General features: G+C 32.7%; 2 protein-coding genes across 2 annotated transcripts in view; both read left to right on the top strand.

Moving 5' to 3' along the window:
- The window catches only part of LOC128987560 (acid sphingomyelinase-like phosphodiesterase 3b), a 61336-nt gene that overhangs the window by 12408 nt on the left and 26555 nt on the right, over positions 1-22373 (top strand). The gene's annotated exons all lie outside the window — the stretch shown is intronic.
- On the top strand, positions 12189-15281 carry LOC128984041 (uncharacterized protein DDB_G0271670-like). The gene is made up of 2 exons (XM_054403325.1): positions 12189-12243; positions 14047-15281. Exon 2 carries the CDS (start codon positions 14061-14063, stop codon positions 15279-15281), a length of 1221 nt encoding a protein of 406 aa, XP_054259300.1. The 5' UTR covers positions 12189-12243; positions 14047-14060.

The raw sequence follows: 22373 nt of genomic DNA, 5'->3' as shown, positions 1-22373 counted from the left end.
GGGTCTTTGAATTTTTTCACATCGTTTGAATCTTGATTCACAATAGTTGTATTGTTCATTATTAGTGATATTTGCTCATAAATACACATTTGATAGTCTAAAGTAGCCAGCTGCCAGTTCTAAGCAGATGTTTTTCCTTTCTACCAACTTCTATAAAGTCCAATATTCGTAAGAATATTTACTATTTAATCAACGTGTAAATGATTTTATCAACGTATCGTATCGTTGAAAGAGAAAAGAAAAACTTTTAAATGTGGTAGATATTTCCCAAAACTGTGTTTATAATACCACTTTTCCAATAAAAAAAGACGAATTTGGCGTTTAAACCATAAAACTGGGGATAAAACATAGTATTTATGCCTTGTAATGTTAATGTTGTAATTTACTGATAAAGCAATTAGCATTATGTTTTCGTTCTTCGACAGTGATTTCCAAAGTGATTTTCCACTCTGGAATTGCAGCATATTAAGATATTGCTGTATCAAGATTTGAGAAGTGAATATAGAGAGATGAGCGGTGTGGTCAGCTTTGACATCCTACACGAGGTGGACATAGGATTTGCCTCCCCACCAATAACCTACTTCTGCACTGCCTAACTCTTGACCATAATGTATTTAAAAACTATAACTTTAGTAAGTTAATCGTTGATATTATCATAAACTACATACAGTTTGAATAATCTATATGCATTTTATGGAATATTCAGTAACACTAATACTTAAACTTGGTAAAATAACCTTTGTATAAAATATGTGCTCATCATCGAATCAGTTAAAAATAATGGTTTTTAAAGTGGTTAGTGTTGACATGTCATGGTCAATTAATCGACAAAAATACTACGAGGCAGGTTTTATAGTAAATACCCCCACCGCAGCAAACCCGCAGACTAAGTTAATTTAAATTTGTCTGAATAGATTTTTTTTATATTTCCATTAACAAGTCTTATTTGTTCCTTTTTTTAAATAACATTAAATTCAACGGGTCTATGGGTTTGCTGTCAAGAGGTATAAAATAGTGATTAATCTAAATTCAGTAGCTGGTAAGAAAAAATTTCCAAACTTCATCAAAATTGATGTGTGAACAAGCAAACTATAAAGGTTTTCTTTCCAAGGGAATAACATAGGAGTAACATAAATGTTTTGTAGGCTCTTCATGATGGCTGTAATATAAATTCTATGTTCTATATAATTTCTATGTTTTAATGATAAAAATACAAGGTAAAAGTTGTCGAAAAAGTAAAGCCCCCATAACATGCGTGCTTGTCACCTGATCTTGTTGGTTCATTAACTGAATAATGTTTATCTAGCTCTAGTTTTATAAAACCTTATAAAAATGGCACCAAATTACACATTTACTCGAGTTATCACGTTCACGGACATGTATTTCGACAAATATAAATAACTTCTTGATCAGCATTATGTATTTATAAACGAAATTTAACAAGGAGTCTTTTTTGACACTGTCAAAATTTAACAGTAAATATGTCTCGGGTCTAGGTCTTTCCGTACCGCCTACTGTAGCCTCTTTCCTAAAGGGAAATTCACTAAAAGGAAGTTAAAAGTTAAAATTAAAGATAACTGTTCCAGTTTGTTTCTTTACATAAATGGGACATACAATATTATATGAACATTATTGGACTTGCGAAAACTAGATGTTTAGAATCGTAGTTTATCTAATTCTATAAAGGACCACTTGCATTTGCAACATCAAGTAGTTCTTAAGACTGCAGCAGCCCCGTCAGCAGCATAGTTACCACCCTATCACCATAGTTATTTGTTATCCGCGAGTCTCATCAATACACATTTTTCGCTGTTGAATTTAGACTTATTGTATTAATACGTTGCTGCTGTTGTTGTTGATTATTTGTAGTATTTGTATCACATCTTGCCTTGATTTTTATTGTTATTTCTTTGTAATGTATCAATGTAATGGGTTTCCCGTTGGAATAAATAAATAGCTTCGACCAGTCAAGGTTAGCTATTTATAGTATGGAATTACTAAGCCGTCTGTTTTGTTGTTGATGCTGCCTAAAGCTGCAGATATATCAGCTAAAAAAATATCATTTAACTGTTGATTGACTATTAATTGATGTATTGACATTATTAGTCTGGAAGAAACACAGTAAGACTAATTTAGATTGTTTATAAGTCTATGAAATTTAATTCTCACAAACCAACACTCAATAGTGGTGAACTTATATTCTTATATCTTATAGAGGATATAAGCTTAACTAGCGTAGATTTATTTCAAGTCTATATCCGGATGTATAAAAAACGTTACTTTAAATATAAACAAAAGCGCTAAAAACATAAAGTATTATTAAGATGTCAAAGAAATAAAGGAGCACTATAGATTTTACTCCGTTAGTTAAGTTTATATACCTTATGGTTGATATTAAAAAAAACCTAATAAGTATCAACAAAATTAGTACGTGATGTTACATGTATTAATTATTTTACTATAAATATACTTAGTTGAAATCGCAAATAACTGGACTAGTTGTTGAAGTATTTCTTGTGTACTGTACAGTATATAGACTTGAATACTACATGCAGATTAAAGAGTATTATTTTTAATCTTCAAGTATTAGTTAAAGTATAAAAGATATATAATATAATATAATATATATATATCAGGGTATTATGGATTTTCTACATTAGTTTCTTCGCTGCTTTTTGTTCAATGTAGCTGCTAGTAGTAGTCGTTTAACAGTTTGGTAACAACGTGGTAAAGTAATAAGTGTGTAAGGTTGAAAAAATTAACTGATCATTTTATAACCTGTTACATTTCATAAATGTACTAGTATTCACGAGATTAAAACTACATGCTTTAAAGCTAACTAAAACTTGACGTTAATTTAATTGATAAAATTACTTAACTACTGGTTTAGTCGATACAGTCTTTCCTGTTTATATTTAATCTATGTGTAGTTTAATTTGCACGCAAAATTAAGTATGTATTATTTGTAATCAAAACGTCATAGACGTTGTACGGAAAGACCGAGCTGAAGCCTGAGTTATCGTGCCGACGTGCCGTGTTCCGAAAATGCACGCCACAGCCTTGGTATTGAATATAAACTACATCATTCATCTGGTTAACAAGGATTGTGTCAGATACTGACTAGACAACTATAAACTTTGGTATGTTTAGTAGGCCTACGTGAAGCAACAAAAAATACACGACAAATTACTTACGTATGCTTGACATTAAGCCCTCTTGATAAGTACTTGGCCTCATCCCAAGGTTAAGTTCAACGACTAAATCAACAGTTTGAAAATATTTCCCACTTGTCATAAAGGTTTTACAGACAAAGTTTATTTGAGGACACAACAATAAATTTCAATCTTCCATTGATATGTTCCCTTAGGTCCAATACTGTGTTTTTTGCATGTTTTTAAAGAAGGAAACTGCCGTGTATAGGGTGGTTTAGTTTGCCAGTATTGCCTTTTTCAAATTGTAATGTAACCAAATCCCACAATAGAAAATAGTTTGATTTATTAGCGAATTTCCCTATAGGGAAGTAGCTATTACCGTAGGTGGCACGGTAAGACCTAGACCCTGGACCGATTTACTTTTTCATTTTGATGTCCCCAGAGGCCAAAAACACCATTCGTTCAAATTTTTATATATGTATATATATATATATAGACTTATATATATATATATATATATATATATATACGTCCGTGAACGCGATAACTTGAGTAATTTTTGTCCGATTTTGATGAAATTTGGTTTAAAGGTGTAAAGCGGGATAAACTTGAATGAGTTCGCGAACCAGCACGATCGGACCATGGGAATGGGGCTTTTTGGGGGGTTTTATGGGGTAAAAGTTGGTTTTTCTCACTTTTGACCCTCAAAACACAAAATTTCCCGATTTCTCTTTAGACCTTTTTAAAGAGCTTAAAAAAACAAATAATTTAGTATATAAAAGTATTTTTGTTCGATTATTAGTAACGGAGAAAATTAAAAAAATTGTAAATTTAAAATTCCCATGTTATTCTTATGGAGAATATTGTCAAATGTTGTAGTTTGCTTGTTTATGGATATATTTTGATCAAACTTGGCAAATTTATTTATTTTGTACTAAGCTATCAATATTTTACTCAAAAACACACTTTATTAGTTTCCTTGTAGCAGCAAACCTAGGTACTCGTTAAACCTAATGTTATTAAAATATATTTAACAATTCAGACAAATGGAAATTCGCTTAGTCGGCAGGTTTGCTGCGGCGGGGGTATTTTATAACATGCGATCCCACGGCGTTTGCGTATACAGTATGGTAATAGGGTTTTAGAAAGTATATTTTACTTAAGTTTGACTTTGATATTCGAGATTGAATTCTCATCATAATAATCTTAATATTTTGTATGTGGTTAAATTGTATTTAAATGATTATGTTAATGTTATACCATTCCGTTACCTACTGATAAGTTGGATAGCTCCTGTCACTTGTCATCTATAACAAACACAGTAATTTTTGTCTATTATATTTATATTTATTATATTCCTATTATGTATATACTATGGAATTACAATATTTTATACAAAATAAATGACATGATAAAAAAACAAACCTAATAAATAATTCTAGTTTTGTGGATTTTAAAAGAAACAAATAACTTAACCTAACAGTTTTAATCCAATTAGGTTTTTGCAAATATTTGCTCAACTGCATTTAAGCTCATGTGCTTCTTCACCAATGAATTTCAATACATTTTACGCCCTTTTGATTTACACACTGTGCATAAACACACAAGCGTGCTTATCCATTTGGCATACTGATATGTAAGTAAATTCCCAATTCCCCCCTTTGATGAATGTGGTTGTTGAGGTTTGGTCCTGAGGAGTGACTTATCGTTACGCCCAAAGCACGCGAGGCAGACATGCTATTGGTCAAGACTTGGCGTAAGAGTATCTAAAAAATACAATAATTTATTGACTACTTTTTGATTAAATATTTCGTTGAATATTAGTGCCAAATTCGTTAATACAACTTAATCTTAAATTTACCTTATTACACTCTACAGGTATTTGCAAGTACCCTAGCAAGAATAATAATGTTTATCATTCCTTGTTGTACAAAACAGCACCACATTCAACTTTTCTAAACCATATCCTCTTTATAGAACAAAGACGATTGAAGAAAGTCTGACATTTAAAATTATTCATCGCAATTCTTATCCGTTATCGACATAGTCGACTGGTACAAAGTAATTTTAGCTAACCTCACTGGTTAAGTTAAAATACAACTGAGGCATAAGTCAAGTATAGCTTGTGTTATGTAATTTAAACTCGATCTATAACTAGAAGGCTTGATGATAATTATCCAGAACTGAGCAAGTTGCATGCTTGCTGGCTATTACTTTCCTCGGTCCTGATTGTGCTACTGTCTTGAAGAATACTAGGAATTTCTCCTTGTTCTACTACACATACTTGTATTTTAAAATACATACTAACCATGGGTGGTTCTCAGTAGAGCATTGAATGGTATGCCCTAAACCCTCTTAATGCTCTGAGATTTCTTAATATTACTAAATAACAAAGCTACTAGAAAAGTTAATGATTAACGGCTTTGACCCTTGAGCTGTATAACAGTTAGCAAAGCTTTTGTTTAATTTATAGTAGCCTACAATACAACTTTTTTTTAAATTTTACATATATATATTACATGTTTTATATGTAATATGTAAACATATTTATATGTTTAATTTTTTTTATTTTATACAGAAACTTTTTGTAACTGAAAAATATCCTACAGTATTAATATATACCAATGACTACGGGTTTTTCGGAGTTTTAATTTAATTTGTCTGCATTTCAATAAAAAAATGTAATTAAAATGGTTGCCATTAGAAAGGCGCGGTCTGCTCTAATAATCGTGGTTTACATATTTCCTTTAGACACAAATAATTAATAAGAGTATTTATTTAGATCTGAACAGTAAACTTGGTATGTTCAGTAAACATGAGTTATCAACTAATTGTTCACGATATTGGTATAATCCTGGATTACTATATACAGAATACTAATGTCACCGTTTTTGAGTAAGGATTAGGCCAGACTTCGAGCAATGGTAAATCTCGGAATATCCTCGCTGGGAAAGGAACGGAACCTTAGTACAAAATTATATTTATACTGATATAGGTACGTTGCGTTTAGCTATGATATTCGAGTAACTGTTTTAGCTATGATTACAGTTCAGTTATATTACAATCAATAGTTGATTTAATTCGGAACAGTTCAACTTTTGTGATATCCTAATATTTACAATTTACAATATTATAAGATATTTTTAGATTTTGTACACGTAAAATGTCTTCTCACCTAGAAGTTCTAATATGTGTATATTCTAGATTCGTAACAATACAGCTAAAACACATGTTTAGAGTTAGCATGGTATTACCACATATCACACAAAGCTATTGGTAGTTTGACTCAGATACAGTACCTTGGTAGTTAGAACAGAGTCCGATCCTCTTACTACTAAACTACTCAGCCAGGCACCTGTTTCCATCCGGATACTACAGGACATTTGGAAGGTAAAGGGATAAAACTGAGAATGAACTGTTATTGTGAGAGACATGAAACAAGCAACAAGTTATTGAATAACTTTGTATACTTCGGTATATTAGTCCACGATTATACTTTTTTAACTGCATAGTAAAAAAGTGCTGTTGCCATTTATAGCTTGTGTAACGCTTGAAATGCAATATCGCTTGTTTGTTCTAACACCACAACAGAACAAACCAGAAAGCCCGCCAGCCGCAAGTAGATGCATGTTCAGCGTTCATTAGAGCAATAATTGTTCTGGACTTTCAAGCTTCAATTGCCCCACACTGGTGGAAAAATCAATACTCTTTGCTCATTTCCATAACCTTCAATAAGCCTTCTAACAACTTGTTCTTTATTAAGAATGTTCTTCTAAACATTAATTTAATCCAATATATCCATTTGTGTGATACAACTAAAATTAAATTTGGTCAGTTTAACAATCTAAGGCAGATTCCACATATAGGGAATAATCGATTACCGGAGATCTCATGTTAAAACCTTGACCCAGACCTATTTAATTTTCGGTTTGATGTCCTCATACGCAAAAACACCATCTGTTCAAATTCATGTACATAAATGTGCGGGTGTGTCCGTTGGACAATAACTCAAGTATAAATGGTCAGACGTTGAACAAATTCGGTAAAAACGTGTAAATCCACGTTTAATCGAACGAGTTAGCTAATAATGCTGGTTCGGCATAATTATGTAAACGGGATTTTGTTGGGTAAAAATAATGTTTTCCATTTTACCATCAAACCATAAATTTTTCCATTTTAATTCCTATTCAAACCATTATGAATAAGCTTAAAACCAATTAAGTACATAGAAGCGTTTTACAACTTAAGTTTACAGAGACTTGAGAAAATTAACTGTTCGTTCAACGGTTTTTGTACATTCATAATTGGCTTTGTAACTCTAATTAATTGTCATCAGTATGGTGTGTTGTAATGTATAAGTAGCGTATAAATGATACTACGACGTCTTTGAAAGCTCTCAGAGCATAACGTGAACGTACTTAGATATATAAGTACTTTATTGTTGTACGCAAGCTACGTCCAGAGAACTGCTTTGTTGAAATCCAAGACGTTGATGACCAAACCTATATTACCAAATTAATTGATCTCTGGCAATTTGAGTTTAGCAGACATGTTTTTCGTATAAAAAATTATATGAAAAAACTAATGTTAAAATGTACTTAACAGTATGGAGTAATTGTATTTTAATTACCACTTAGAATTTCATTCTGAGATTAAGTCTGAGTGTAAAATTATATGATTATAAAATGGAGTTATGTGCCTTGAATATCATTGTTGCTGAGACTGCCTGATTTTTGTGCTATATGAACAATTAATTAAAGATTCAATAAATTATCTTTTGTCCATGCCCAATGAGCATAGACGGCTATATCCAAAAGAAATAACTTCGAGATAAGTTTAAAAAAGTAAGTTCAGTCTTGTAAATAAAGGTTCGGTACCATTTTGATTTTGCTGGTTCAATATGAATGTTTAAAGTATATTAACATTTGATAATCCAACTAAATCTATTAGGAATTTTGTATATAAATATATTACTATTAAACGTATTGTTAGTAATTTCCAAACTGTTTTAAGCTGATTATTTACACTTTACATAAAGATTATTTAGACAGTATTAATTATCTTTCAAAATACATTTTTTTAAATTAATATCATTATTAATTTTACACAGAAAACAATATTACAATATTTACACACTTTATAATTAGTCCGATGACAACCCGTAAAGCTGACGTCACATCTAATCACTTTTTGATGACATTTGAGGATGAGTTTAAGCTCACATGTGAGAGTTTGGCTAATTAACATTTTGTTGGTAGAAAGCTTGCAACGCACTGCTAATGCTTAGGATTCTACATATTGTAAAGTAAATAATGAACATGTCATGTACGCATGATTCCTGTAAACAGTTAGTATTACATGTTGGGAGTTAATTATATATTAATATTTAAGGTCTGGAGGAAAATTATATAGTAAACGGAGGTTTAGGCAAAATGAGTTTTTAATTTTAACCCTATTTTCATTCAGTATTCGTTTCATACCTACTGAATATAAATTAGTTTTTACAAAAGATTCATTTGAACATACATTTTAAATAATAATAATGTTCTCATATATTTATGTAGCAATGGTACTTTACACTACCATACACAAAACAAACTGTACATGTATTAGAACAGAAAACGAGCTTGCCGACTAGCAGTTAACTCTGATTTTGTCGATCTGGCAAATTGTTCCTCTTGTTGATTGATGCTATTAATACTATATCACTAAGTTATCATTAAGACTTAGTTTATATAAACGACCAACAAAGTTCAAAGTTTATTTGTATACGTACTTAAATTTAACTGTGAAATTATTATTTTTTATAGACTGAATTGAACAGGTACGGAAACCATAGCTTAGTTAAAGTTTAGTTTACGGATTTATAATAACGTAATGGTCTTTAATTAAATCTCATGTATACGAGTAAAAACTACAGAAATATTTGTTGGCAAGGATTATTTTAACAGCGCCGTCCCTGCATATGTCAGCAAAATAAAGAGGTTGTCAGCACACTGCGAGTCTGATTTTTGTAATCTAGAACCGGAATAGTCATTATTTTTAACGACCGACGAGGAGCGAAATGTTAATATTATCAAGGCATGATTGAAACATAATTACATTATTTGAAACTTATTTGTTATGTTAGCATAATATATTGTAATATGTATAGTAAATGTTATGGGAGTAGTAGCCAAACACGGGGGTGATCCCGTGACGTCATAATTAGGTAATTGGTAAGTATTTTGTGATTGTGGAGCAGCGTGAATTACGCAGCGACTCTGGCGATGTATGTTGTGGATTGGTTGGTATTGTTATTAGGTCAAGGTTGTCTGAATGTGTTTTTTTAAATGTTCAGCTTTAATGTTTCAAATATACCATGTACTGGATTGTAAAAATATGTATTGTTCCATTTAACTATCCATCAACTAGCTGTCTCATATAATCTTCGAACTCTGGGCGGAGAAAGTACGAGGTACTAGATACTTGTGAGTTCTGTATCGGTGACATAGTTACGTCTACTGCGTTTTGTTCTTGAGTGTTTTGTTCTTGAATATTATTATTTGAGATATTCGATGTTGAAGATATTTTGGGGTCTTGAATAGGAGCTGAATTTCTTGCAGACATGTTTTCCTGACGGTAGATAAGAGTCAAATGATCTGTAGTTTACTCTGTTAACACTTATATAGTGTTTACAGAAATTCTAAATGTTTGCACAGAGACGTTTCAATCTTCCGAGAGATGATTCTCACGGAACGACAACAGATGTGAGTGTTCGCATGTGTGTGCCTATAAATAACTAGGCCTACTCGTTCTCGCGGGGGACCGACATGTGATTAACTGTTATTGCTTTACTTTTTCTAGCGTCACTGATTACGCTTAGCGGTGTTACGGCTTTTTGTTAATGGATTATTTTATCTATGTAGGAGGTAAGTTAACCTATTATTGTTTCTGCATTGTGTTCAAGATTGTTGTTTGTCGCGCAAACTAGACACGCTTCATTCGTATTGCGTACTGCTTTGTGTCAAGCAATTTTATCCTGTCACATTTTGTAATTTCCAGAGTTTTAATTATATTTCCCTGTTGTATTTTAAGTTTAAGTGTTTCCAGTTTGTGATACACGTCGTCCCATTGTGATTTGTGGAATATACCCTAAATATACAGGTAATTAATTTTTCTTGTCATATACATATAGTATCCTAATATATATTAGCTTTTACTATTTATTTATAAGAAGCTCACTCCTTAATCATTACTTAAATTAGCTCAACTATTTGTATAAAAGATCCTACCACTATTTTGTCTAATCATTTAAATACAACCTTTCTCATAATATAAAAACGAAACTAACTTATCTTTCAAATATAATCCTAATTATATGAAAACTTTACAAGACTATAAATAAATATTTCGGTAAATCTGCACATACAAACCACTTATCTTAACTCAAAAATTCTTTTGCTGTATGAATACAACAATATACGTTACAACCATTTTTACCGCCTATTTTATAATAATTTTCTACAGAATAAAACGGCTTTCGATTAGAAATAGTTTAGGTATTGGCAGTGAGTTTTTAGTCTTTTCACGTGATATAAAAATTTGAGGCCAATCTCACTAGAGTTTACTAGTGTATTTTGTTGACTATTAATTAAAACTAATGCAGTACATAGCAAACAGCTGATTGATTTATCACTTAACAGATTGCACTACGTTTCTTTTTTGCTTCAAATTTTTACATTACTTGGGAAGTCTATTCTGTGTATAGTCAATGGTTTTATGTTTTTAAGAAAATTGGTATTCCAATATCGCTAAATCACTATACGTATTTAATGTCTCACATTTTGTAACAGATGTTATGTAAACCGCAAATAATCTTTCTTGTGATATATACAAACAAAAAACTATATCATTTACCTCAAATCATTATATTATAATAAAAAATAAATGATTTAGGATAAAAAAATATCTTATAATGTACATTGTCCTTGCCAAAATAAATGTATGTTTATTCAAGTTCACCTCATATTTTGTTGTAGTCCTAATGATAATATTAATTACCTTTTGTTGTTTTTGTATTTGTTAAAATATGGACTGATTAAACTGAATAACTAAACATTTTTAAGATTGAAAAAATGGTTACCGATTTCCTTAACTAACAATGTATAAACGTATAAATTGTTCTTCACAAAACGAGATATCTAAATATGACTCTAATACATTAATTATTAACTTGTTTGGATTATAAAAGGTAAAATGTGATTGCCTAAAATTATACTTTGTTTTTTATTGAGGATTGCTTTATTGACATACGTAAAAATTTCTTCACATTCTAATAATCATAATAGAAAACTATATATTTTACTTAACAATTTTTATATTAAATTATTCTTTGTTCTTTTATCTCAAATTGCTTTCTCACGTACATGAATTGACTCACTTTTTGTTACGCTCTTAAATTATAATATTAATCAAGGTACTTCTCATAGTCAGTTGCCGACTTTATTAAAATATAGCTCGATTAAATTGGTTGTTTTTTATAAGATTTTCTTAACATATGACTTGTTCTTCTCAAAATAAACATATAAAATGGTTCTAATACTTAATTGCTTAATGTGTTTTTTTTTTCTTCTAGAGTTAACTAACGCAGCTTTACTTGAAACACGGAGTATTCCTGATTTACTACAGGTAATTATTTGAAAAATCTTAGTTTACGCATAGTTCAGATGGTTTCTATCTCTTTGTAATCTTTCCTTAAAAAATACATGTACAACTAAATATATTTTAGTTAATAGTATTTATATTAAATTATTCTTTGTTCTTTTATCTCAAATTGCTTTCTCACGTACATGAATTGTTTCACTTTTTGTTACGCTCTTAAATTATAATATTAATCAAGGTACTTCTCATAGTCAGTTGCTGACTTTATTAAAATATAGCTCGATTAAATTGGTTGTTTTTTATACGATTTTCTTAACATATGATTTGTTCTTCTCAAAATAAACATATAAAATGGTTCTAATACTTAATTGCTTAATGTGTTTTTTTTCTTCTAGAGTTAACTAACGCAGCTTTACTTGAAACACGGAGTATTCCTGATTTACTACAGGTAATTATTTGAAAAATCTTAGTTTACGCATAGTTCAGATGGTTTCTATCTCTTTGTAATCTTTCCTTAAAAAATACATGTACAACTAAATATATTTTAGTTAATAGTATTTGTAAAATGCTACGATTGTTATGTGTTTATTTTACTTAGCTCGGTTAATAATTTAATTTACTTCATATCTCGTTCTTGAGACCCAACTAATATTGTTTCTTGTATTATTGAACATTCTTAAGCCAAAAAATATATTTTAAATTGTAATTTGCATCTCCAAAAGCATTATAAAATCACGTATCTTGTTTTGGATTATTAAAACGGCTATTCCGCTATCTTTCAAATAATATTAATATCAAAATAAATATTAATAATTAATGGCTGCTCTTGCTAGTCCCCCACTACACCTCATATCCTTTGATTGGGTGGGTAGACCACGCCTCCACTACGCTACCTGTCCTGTGATTGGCTGAGTAGACCACGCCTCCACTTAGTCCAACCCCCCACCAGAGCGCACAAAACTAGTTGAATCTCTTTCAAACCTCACTACATCTTGTGTACTCGCACGGTACACATCATGTTCTGTCTCCTTTCAAACCCTTGTCTATCTAGGGTTTGAATGAATCTTTGTCTATCCTTCCTTAATCATTTGCGTTTCCTGAACATGCGACAGTGGTCAAACCAAGTTGCATTTCTATCCATCCTTTACATACAACAGTGGTAAAACCAAGTTGTATTTAAATCCTTCCTGAACATGCGACAGTGGTCAAACCAAGTTGCATTTCTATCCATCCTTTACATACAACAGTGGTAAAACCAAGTTGTATTTAAATCCTTCCTGAACATGCGACAGTGGTCAAACCAAGTTGCATTTCTATCCATCCTTTACATACAACAGTGGTAAAACCAAGTTGTATTTAAATCCTTCCTGAACATGCGACAGTGGTCAAACCAAGTTGCATTTCTATCCATCCTTTACATACAACAGTGGTAAAACCAAGTTGTATTTAAATCCTTCCTGAACATGCGACAGTGGTCAAACCAAGTTGCATTTCTATCCATCCTTTACATACAACAGTGGTAAAACCAAGTTGTATTTAAATCCTTCCTGAACATGCGACAGTGGTCAAACCAAGTTGCATTTCTATCCATCCTTTACATACAACAGTGGTAAAACCAAGTTGTATTTAAATCCTTCCTGAACATGCGACAGTGGTCAAACCAAGTTGCATTTCTATCCTTCCTTTACATACAACAGTGGTAAAACCAAGTTGTATTTAAATCCTTCCTGAACATGCGACAGTGGTCAAACCAAGTTGCATTTCTATCCATCCTTTACATACAACAGTGGTAAAACCAAGTTGTATTTAAATCCTTCCTGAACATGCGACAGTGGTCAAACCAAGTCGCATTTCTACCCTTCCTTAACATACAGCAATGGTAAACCCAAGCTGCTCCTTTCAAGCCCTTGCCTATGTTATATGTCTAAAAGTTCTTCATGCATGTACTGTTTAGTCTTTCTTGCTAGATAATTTGCTTTAGTAGTTGTGACTTGGTGTTAGTGGTTTGAATCTTTGCATGTTTTTTTTAAATAACTAATGACCTTGACCTACTTGTATTATTGGTTGTTTGAAACTTTATCTTTAAAATAGTTTCTCTGCCCACATGCAACTCCTCCTTTTAGATGTACTTATTCCCCCACCTCTTTACCACACTCATATCTTCCCCCACTCTGTCTATCTATATCCCCCACCACTTAGGGTGGGTATAAATGAGAGAGCATATTGGTTAATAACATCATTCTGTTGCCAGCCTGCAGAAAAGCCATGGACCCCTGCTTAAGAAAGACTACCAAGCCAATGAAGCCAGTGGCAGGCATGAAGAGATCTAAACTTCAGGAGGCGTTGACTGGAGGTATTAAGAAGATGAAATCATCAACTCCTTCTGAAACCCTGGTCAACAAGACTCTGTCGCAGCCGGGATCCTCTTCATCTGCCGCCAAGACTCTTTCGCAGCCAGGCAAGACTCTGTCGCAGCCGGGATCCTCTTCATCTGCTTTGTCTGACGATGCAAAGAAAACAACTACAATATCAACTCAATCTTCCCTTGCCGCCAAGACTCTTTCGCAGCCAGGATCTTCTTCTGCTTTGTTTGAAGATAGATTGAAGAAACCTTCTTCTGGTAACACTTCGTCGAAGAAACGGTCTGATTCATCGTCTTCCTCTTCTTCTTCTTCGTCATCATCTTCCTCGTCTTCTTCATCGTCCTCGTCCTCTTCTTCTACGTCATCGCCCAAAAATCAAACAATTAAGTCCCCTCTATCCATGCTTCTCTCTCCCATAATTCTCTCCTTGCTATCTCCTATTAAATCTCCAGAAAAGCCATCCACTCCCAAACGTAAGCCATCTCCAAAACCTCAACCACATAGCCTAACTCTTCCTAATTTAAATTCCTCCTCGAACCAAATGCCTGACATAGATTCTCCTGAAATTACCATTCCAAACCCCCCACCCAAATCCCTCCCTGCTGCACCCACCGTTGTTAGAAAACTCTTTACTAAAACTGAATCCTCAAAAGAATCCCTTCCCCCCCATTCAAACCCTTCTGAAAAATTGGTAAAACTCATGGCCAAAAGACGAGCTGCATTTAAGCCCAAGCCACAATGTTCTTATATTTTCCAAAAAGGGGTGAAAAAAGGTGAGCGTTGTGAAAAGTCCTGCTTTTCTGATGCTAATGTGTGCAGCCTCCACACTAAGGGGAAAAGCAGGATGGTACCCACTCAACCTAAAATTATTAGCAGCAAACCTGTCGCTACCAATCCTCAGTCATTTGAAAGACCATCAATAATCGTCAAAAGCCAGGCTCAGGAAAAATCTTGTACATCTGATCCAACACCGAGCACCTCACGTGTTGTTGTGATAGACAAGATTTTGCCTAGCCAACCACGAACGTCAGGCTTTGCTCGACCCTGTCGTCCACCACAAATTCAAGCTAAAAAACCAGAATTGATAGGCTACCCAAAAATCGTAAATTCGAAATTCTTTTGATGACACCAAACGGTGAAGTCATTTTAAGAGAAGGAAATGACAGGTTCCGACTTAAATTACCCAGAGGCATGACCATCCCGAATACAACCCACCGATACTACATAATTCGTGATCGGTCTTCGGGATGGGCATCTGTAACATTATAAATTGGTTTAGTTTCAAATTGATCTTAATTATCCTCTAAATTCTCCTTTAGTATGCAAAAATTGGGAACGCATTTGTTATAGCCTAACAAATGCGTTCCCAATTTTTGCATTTAAAGAGTGACCTTGAGATTTTAGAAATAGATTATTTTAATCAGAGATTTCCATCTAATTTATTCATAAAACATTAGAAACAAATTTGTTATATCCTAACAATGTGTTCGCAAAGTTTCATGTATAATATTTTGATAAAGTTATTTTAGAAAACATATTGATTGTTCAAGTTGTCCAATATTACATCAACATTTTTCTATATTGTAAAATTAACTATTCTAAGGACATTTAAAAGATATATTATGTTTATCTCGTGTTTTGCAAAAAGATCTTCATTGCCATTGTGTATAAATTAAGTGTAACACTTTATGATATAACTCAATATATTTTCATAATCCTCAAAGGCATCTAGGCATACAAACACAAAATTTATTTGCATTAACTGTTTAAGGTTGATTCCTTTACATTTCATCTTTGTTAACAGGTTTACTTGAATAGTAGTTGTACATTTTATACTTAAGTAGTGTTGAACTTTACAAGACATAGAAAACAAACATATAAATGGTTAGCAACCATAATACTTTGTAACCATTCGATTTTTAGTATGGAAATAAATATGATAGAAGTTTCTATGTTTGGTTTTTCTTATTAAAACCCCTACTGATCCATTTTTAATATTGCAAATTACTAAGACGTAAAGATGTATCGTTTTTATGATCAATACAGTTGCGGAAATTTTATTAGCTTAATAACTTTGTCCAACAATTAGGTCAAGGTTAAACTGAAGAGTTTTAAAAAAATAATAAAATCAGATACATATCTTCTGATTCACTCTCTGAACTAAAGGATAAACTTCTTCGAAAATTACCACAAAACTTTTTAGTTGTTGTCAAATTTATACTTAAGTAGTGTTGAATTTTATTAGACATAGCCAATGAATATATAAATTATTAGTAGCCATAATACGTTGTCTACATTCGTTTTGTAGCAAGAATAGAAATAAATATACCAGAATTTTATATTTTTAACATTGCAAATAGTTTGTTCTGCTACGTTACCATGACTTAAAAATTGCTAAGATGTAATATGTATTGATGCTATTAGCTTGATTAACTGTGTCCAACAATTAGGTCAAGGTTAAACTGAAGAGTTTTTAAAAAAAGGGTAAAAAGCTACATATTTTCTGATTCACTCTCTGAACTAAAGGATAATCTTCTTCGAACATTGCCACAAAACTGTAATACTCGACAAAGTTTATTTTCTCCATTTTCAACTTCATCTGCTTGAACTGGAATCTTTGGTGTTTCACAGTAGTCCGAATGAAATTCATTGTTCGGTGTGGGTTGACCTTGTTCGTTGTTCACATCCTCGTCCAGTTGTTCTTCCTCTAGCATCTCTTGCAAGTCCTCGTCGTTTTCTGTATCACTTTCATTTTGTGCTTCATCAAAATCAGTCTCCCAGATTCGAGGCTCTACTCCAGTAAGGTTCGTGTGGTCTGTAGGAGGCATTGCGAATATGTAAGCTATAATGCTGCTTCCTGCGTTATTATAAAATCCCGCCCACGACCCCCACCACCACCATAAAATACTTATGCCATTGGTGGAAAGGGTCGGGGTCTAATCCCCCCCCCCTTATTGAATAAATGGAGTGGGGGGTTATACACTGTGTTATATATATAAGTCACGCACGCAACTGATATCATTCCTATGAACACAACCATGCAGTGTGTAATGTAGCTAGTTTCCTTAGTAGTGTCTTAAACTACAAAAATGTATCAATGTGAAAATTGTCATGAGTCTTTTGAGGATGAATTTCTCCTCAATATTCATAATGAACTCTTACATATGTCTAATGAATCTTCAACACCTATGGAATATGAAGATTTGATTGAAGACCCCTTCTTACAACAGAACAGACCAACAGTTATACAGTATGCACCACCAAACCAACAATTATCAGTAGAAATATTAGCCCAAGCATTTCCTAAAGCCATAGTAAACCATTTCAAAATTTCTAATACAAATTATGATTTGTCAGATTTTATTTTAAAAGCTAAACCCCTTATCATAAAAACACTACAACAGGAACTAACCAGACTTAATTTTATCAAATTTGGCTTGCTCTTGGACACTAGATTTACAAATGTACAAAATGAGGTGTCCCCTCGGGGGTTTATAACACGAAATAAATCCATCATGGTAACCACTGATCTGGAGGCTGAAGTCGACAGTTGCTTGGAAGAAATTGTTGTTAAAATATCTGAACATGAAGGAAGAGGATCTGGGTGGTCTTTGTTAAGCGTAGACAGCTTAGATATACGTGTACATAAACATGGGTATGGTGATAGAGGTAGTAGTTTCATCCCACTGCCCAAAAAGATTGCTAATACAAGAACTTGCATAAATGTTCAAAATGAAGACAATGAGTGTTTTAAGTATGCTGTTTTAGCAAAGTTTGTTGAAGACAGGCACGCCTATAGACCAAGCCGTTATTATAGTGAAGTGGCTCATAAATATAATTTTACAGGTTTGGTTTACCCAGTGTCTTTAAAAGATATCAAGAAATTCGAAAAACAAAATCTTAATTCATCCGTTAATGTGTATGGATTGGATGAGTCTAATAATGTGTTTCCTATTCAGATTACATCTCATGAACGTAGAGACCATACAGATCTTTTACTTCTTACAAATGGTAAAATCTCACATTATGTTTACATAAAAAACTTTTACGCACTTTTATCAAGACAGTTATCCAAAAGGAAGATGAGTCTCACCATTTGCAAACGGTGTTTTTGCTACGCTGCCAAACCATTTCATTTGGGGGGTAAGGAATGGTTACTTGACCACCAACGTCTCTGCAATAGTAAGGACGAAGTAAGGGTTAAATTACCTCACCCTAATAGAGCTTTTATTAAATTCAACAAAACGGCTCAACAATATCGAATACCAATTGTTATATATGCAGACTTTGAGTCATCGTTAGTTCCTTTAGTTTTAGATGAGTGTGATCAAAGCAAAATTAAAAAAATTCAATTTCATGAACCAAACAGCTTTTGTTTAATGCTTAAATCAACTTTGGATGAAGATCATTTACGTCAGTACGGGTTAACAACCCAACCACTTGTATATCGCGGTGAAAATGCTGCTAAGTCATTTGTAGATAACCTTTATGATATAGCTAATAAGGTGGAAAAACTGTATAGTTATGTAGTTCCAATGATTAATCTTACACATGATGAATTGACATTCCATGAAAGTGCGGATAGATGTTACCTTTGTGACTGTAGTTTTACAGAAGACAACAGGCGTGTTCGGGATCATGATCACCTGACTGGTTTTTACAAAGGCCCTGCTTGCAACAGTTGTAACATTAATTTTAAATTACCAAAGTTTATCCCAATAGTGTTCCACAATTTAAGTGGATATGACTCTCATTTCATAATTCCTGAATTAGGTAGAGACAAAGGGGCGATTGATGTTTTAGCTACAAGTACGGAGAAATTTATTAGTTTTTCGAAAAAAGTGGGTAAAATAAAATTAAGGTTTGTAGACTCTTTCAGATTCATGGCTTCTAGTTTAGAGAAATTGACAGCTAATTTGCAAAGAGAACATTTTATTGAAACTCAAAAGATTGTCGCATCTGATCACATGGATTTGGTTCTTCGTAAAGGAGTGTACCCTTATGATTATATTGATAATCCTGAAAGATTTAACGAGACCTCACTACCACCCATTGAGGCATTTTACAGCCACTTAAATGATTCTAATATTGACCCTGAAGACTATCAACATGCTTGTCAGGTATGGAGTGAGTTAAACATGAACACCTTAGGCGAGTATAGTGACTTTTATGTGAAGTTAGATGTAACACTTCTTTGTGATATAATGGAGGAATTCCGTAACACCTGTATAGCGGCCTATGGATTAGACCCTCTACATTCATACACCTCGCCTGGATTAGCTTGGCAAGCTATGTTAAAAGAAACAAAATGTACATTACAGCTGTTAACAGACATTGATATGGTGCTTATGATTGAATCTAGTATCCGTGGGGGACTTACCCAGAGTGTAACAAGGCATGTCAAAGCAAATAATAAACACATTCCAAACTTCAAGAAGGAGGACCCATCAGTTTATTTAGGGTATTTTGACGCCAATAACTTATATGGGTGGGCAATGTCAAACCCACTTCCATATGGTAATTTTCAATGGATTGATCCAATATTATTAGGTGATGTAACAAGTATCCCAAAAAATGGAGACACCGGATTCATAATGGAGTGTGATTTTGAATACCCATCCACACTTCATGATCATCACTATGATTTACCTCTATTAGCTAAATCTGAAATACCACCAGACGGAAAACATCCTAAGCTGATGATGACGCTTAACGACAAGGAACGCTATGTTGCCCATTTTTGGGTTGTCCAACAAGCCATCGAACTTGGTCTAAAATTAAAAAAGGTTCACCGTGTTTTACAGTTTAATCAATCATGTTGGTTAAAAACATACATTGACTCAAACACAAAAAGAAGAGCTGCAGCATCATCGGCTTTCCAAAAAGACTTTTTTAAGCTGATGAATAATGCAATATTTGGAAAGACCCTAGAAAATAAAAGAAAACATAAAAATGTTAAGTTAGTGTCGGATCCCAAAAAGGTAGAAAAACTTGTAAGACAACCAAATTTTAAATCATCTATTATCATAAATGAAAATCTTGTTTGTGTGTCAATGGACAAAACTACTATTAAAATGGATAGACCTATGTATGTTGGTATGTGTATACTTGACATTTCAAAAACACACATGTACGACTTTCATTATAACAAGATGGTTTCATTTTACGGAAGAGACAATATTGGAATTATATATATGGATACCGACGCATATCTTTATTGGATCAAAACTCATGATATGTATGAAGATATACGAACATTTATGTATAAAGACGATTTCGACTTTTCCGACTACCCGGTAGATCACCCTAACTATGACAATGGTAAACACAAAAAGGTGTTAGGAAAATTTAAAGACGAAACAAACGGAATCCCATTAGAAGAAGTAGTAGCACTAATGTCAAAACTATACTCATTAAAATTATACACTGAAAGCACCAAAAGCGATATTGGTGTAATAAAAAAGGCGAAAGGAATTAAAAGTTCATATTTGAAGAAGAAACTCAAGTTTGAACATTTTAAAAAGTGTTTATTTGAAAACCAAGTTCATATTGCAACTTTCAAAACCATTAGAAGCTTCAACCATAGACTATATACGATTGTGCAAGAGAAGATTGCAATAACATCCAATGATAACAAAAGATACATACTGGAAAATGGTATTGACACACTTCCTTTTGGACATTATTCAATCGTAACTAATTAACCTAATAAATCCAAGCTGTTTCTTAGCTTATCCTATATATCACATTTCTCTGTCCCAATATCCTCCCCGTAAAGAAGAGGGGGGGGGTTTATTCCCCCCCCCTCTTTTTTACACATTTTAAAATGACCTTGACCAATATAAATAATTGATAAATATCAGAGATATCCATTACTCCGACTGAGCCGTACGACGGATGTTATGATTGAATATGGTTTCTAAATGGCAAATTGTATCTGAAATTCATAAACCTGCAAGGAAAAACTTTCCAAGGAGGAATACAGTTCTAAAAGGAATTAATGACTTATACCAAGCAGATCTAATTGAAATGATACCTTACAGTAAATTTAACAAGGGATTTAAATATATACTGACCGTGATAAACTGCTTCACAAAAGTTGCTGATGCCATGCCTTTGAAGGATAAAACCGGAAAAAGTGTGACCAAGGCTATGGAGACTGTTATCCAGAGGGATAATAACGTTATCAAACATTTGCAAACTGACGATGGAAAAGAATATTTCAATAAGGACTTTTCAGTGTTAATGAAAAAATATAATATAAATCATTATTCAACAAAATCTGAAAAAAAGGCCGCAATTATCGAAAGATTTAATAGAACGATAAAAGGAGATTTGTTTAAGGAATTTTCAAATAGAGGTTCTTACGTGTGGATTGATATTCTTGGAAAATTGTTGAACAACTACAACAATAGGTTTCACAGAACGATAGGTATGACCCCAAGTGAAGTAAATGAAAATAATTCAGAACAAGTTTTGAACAACATTAAAAGAAGCACACGTCCAAAGGTTGAAAAGATTTTACCACATAAATTTGTTGAAGGTGACAAAGTCCGTATAAGTAAATATAAGGGGATATTTAGTAAGAAATACCTACCTAACTGGACGAACGAAGTTTTCACTGTTTATAGAGTGCAACCAACGTACCCAGAAACATATATTTTGAAGGACAATAAAGGCCAAATTTTACATGGAGGTTTTTATGGTCATGAGATGTTAAAATCTTCTACAGGAAATATTTACCTTGTTGAAAAAGTTTTAAAACGTAAAAAAGATAAGGTTTTGGTTCGTTGGCTTGGTTTTGATAAAAGTGAAGACTCTTGGGTGTCTAAAGAAAATATTATATAAAAAACGTCATTTATGAAACAACCTTCACAGAGTGATGTCATGGACATTATACACAATGGATATTCTTTTGAAATTGAAAATATAGACAATTTAACTGTGGATAATGTAAAACTCAAAGAAGGTAAACATGGTAAATTATTACCAGACAGTGTAAGGTCTATAGTAAGTGGACCGTCCAATTGTGGGAAAACTAATGTTGTATTTAACTTGTTAACAAACCCACATGGTTTGCGGTTTAATAATGTGTATATATTTTCCAAATCATTGGCTCAACCTAAATACCAGCTACTAGATAAAATAATATCGGACGTTAAAGAGGTATCTTTATTTAAATTCGATGCAAGCAGTGAAATACTACAACCTGGTG

This window comes from Macrosteles quadrilineatus, unplaced genomic scaffold, assembly GCF_028750875.1.
Source record: "Macrosteles quadrilineatus isolate MER2022 unplaced genomic scaffold, UCM_ALF_1.0 Scaffold_2__2_contigs__length_208266976, whole genome shotgun sequence".
Classification (NCBI taxonomy): Eukaryota; Metazoa; Arthropoda; class Insecta; order Hemiptera; family Cicadellidae; genus Macrosteles; species Macrosteles quadrilineatus.
Note: the sequence above shows the minus strand (reverse complement) of the source record. Positions and strands in the feature narration are given on the sequence as shown.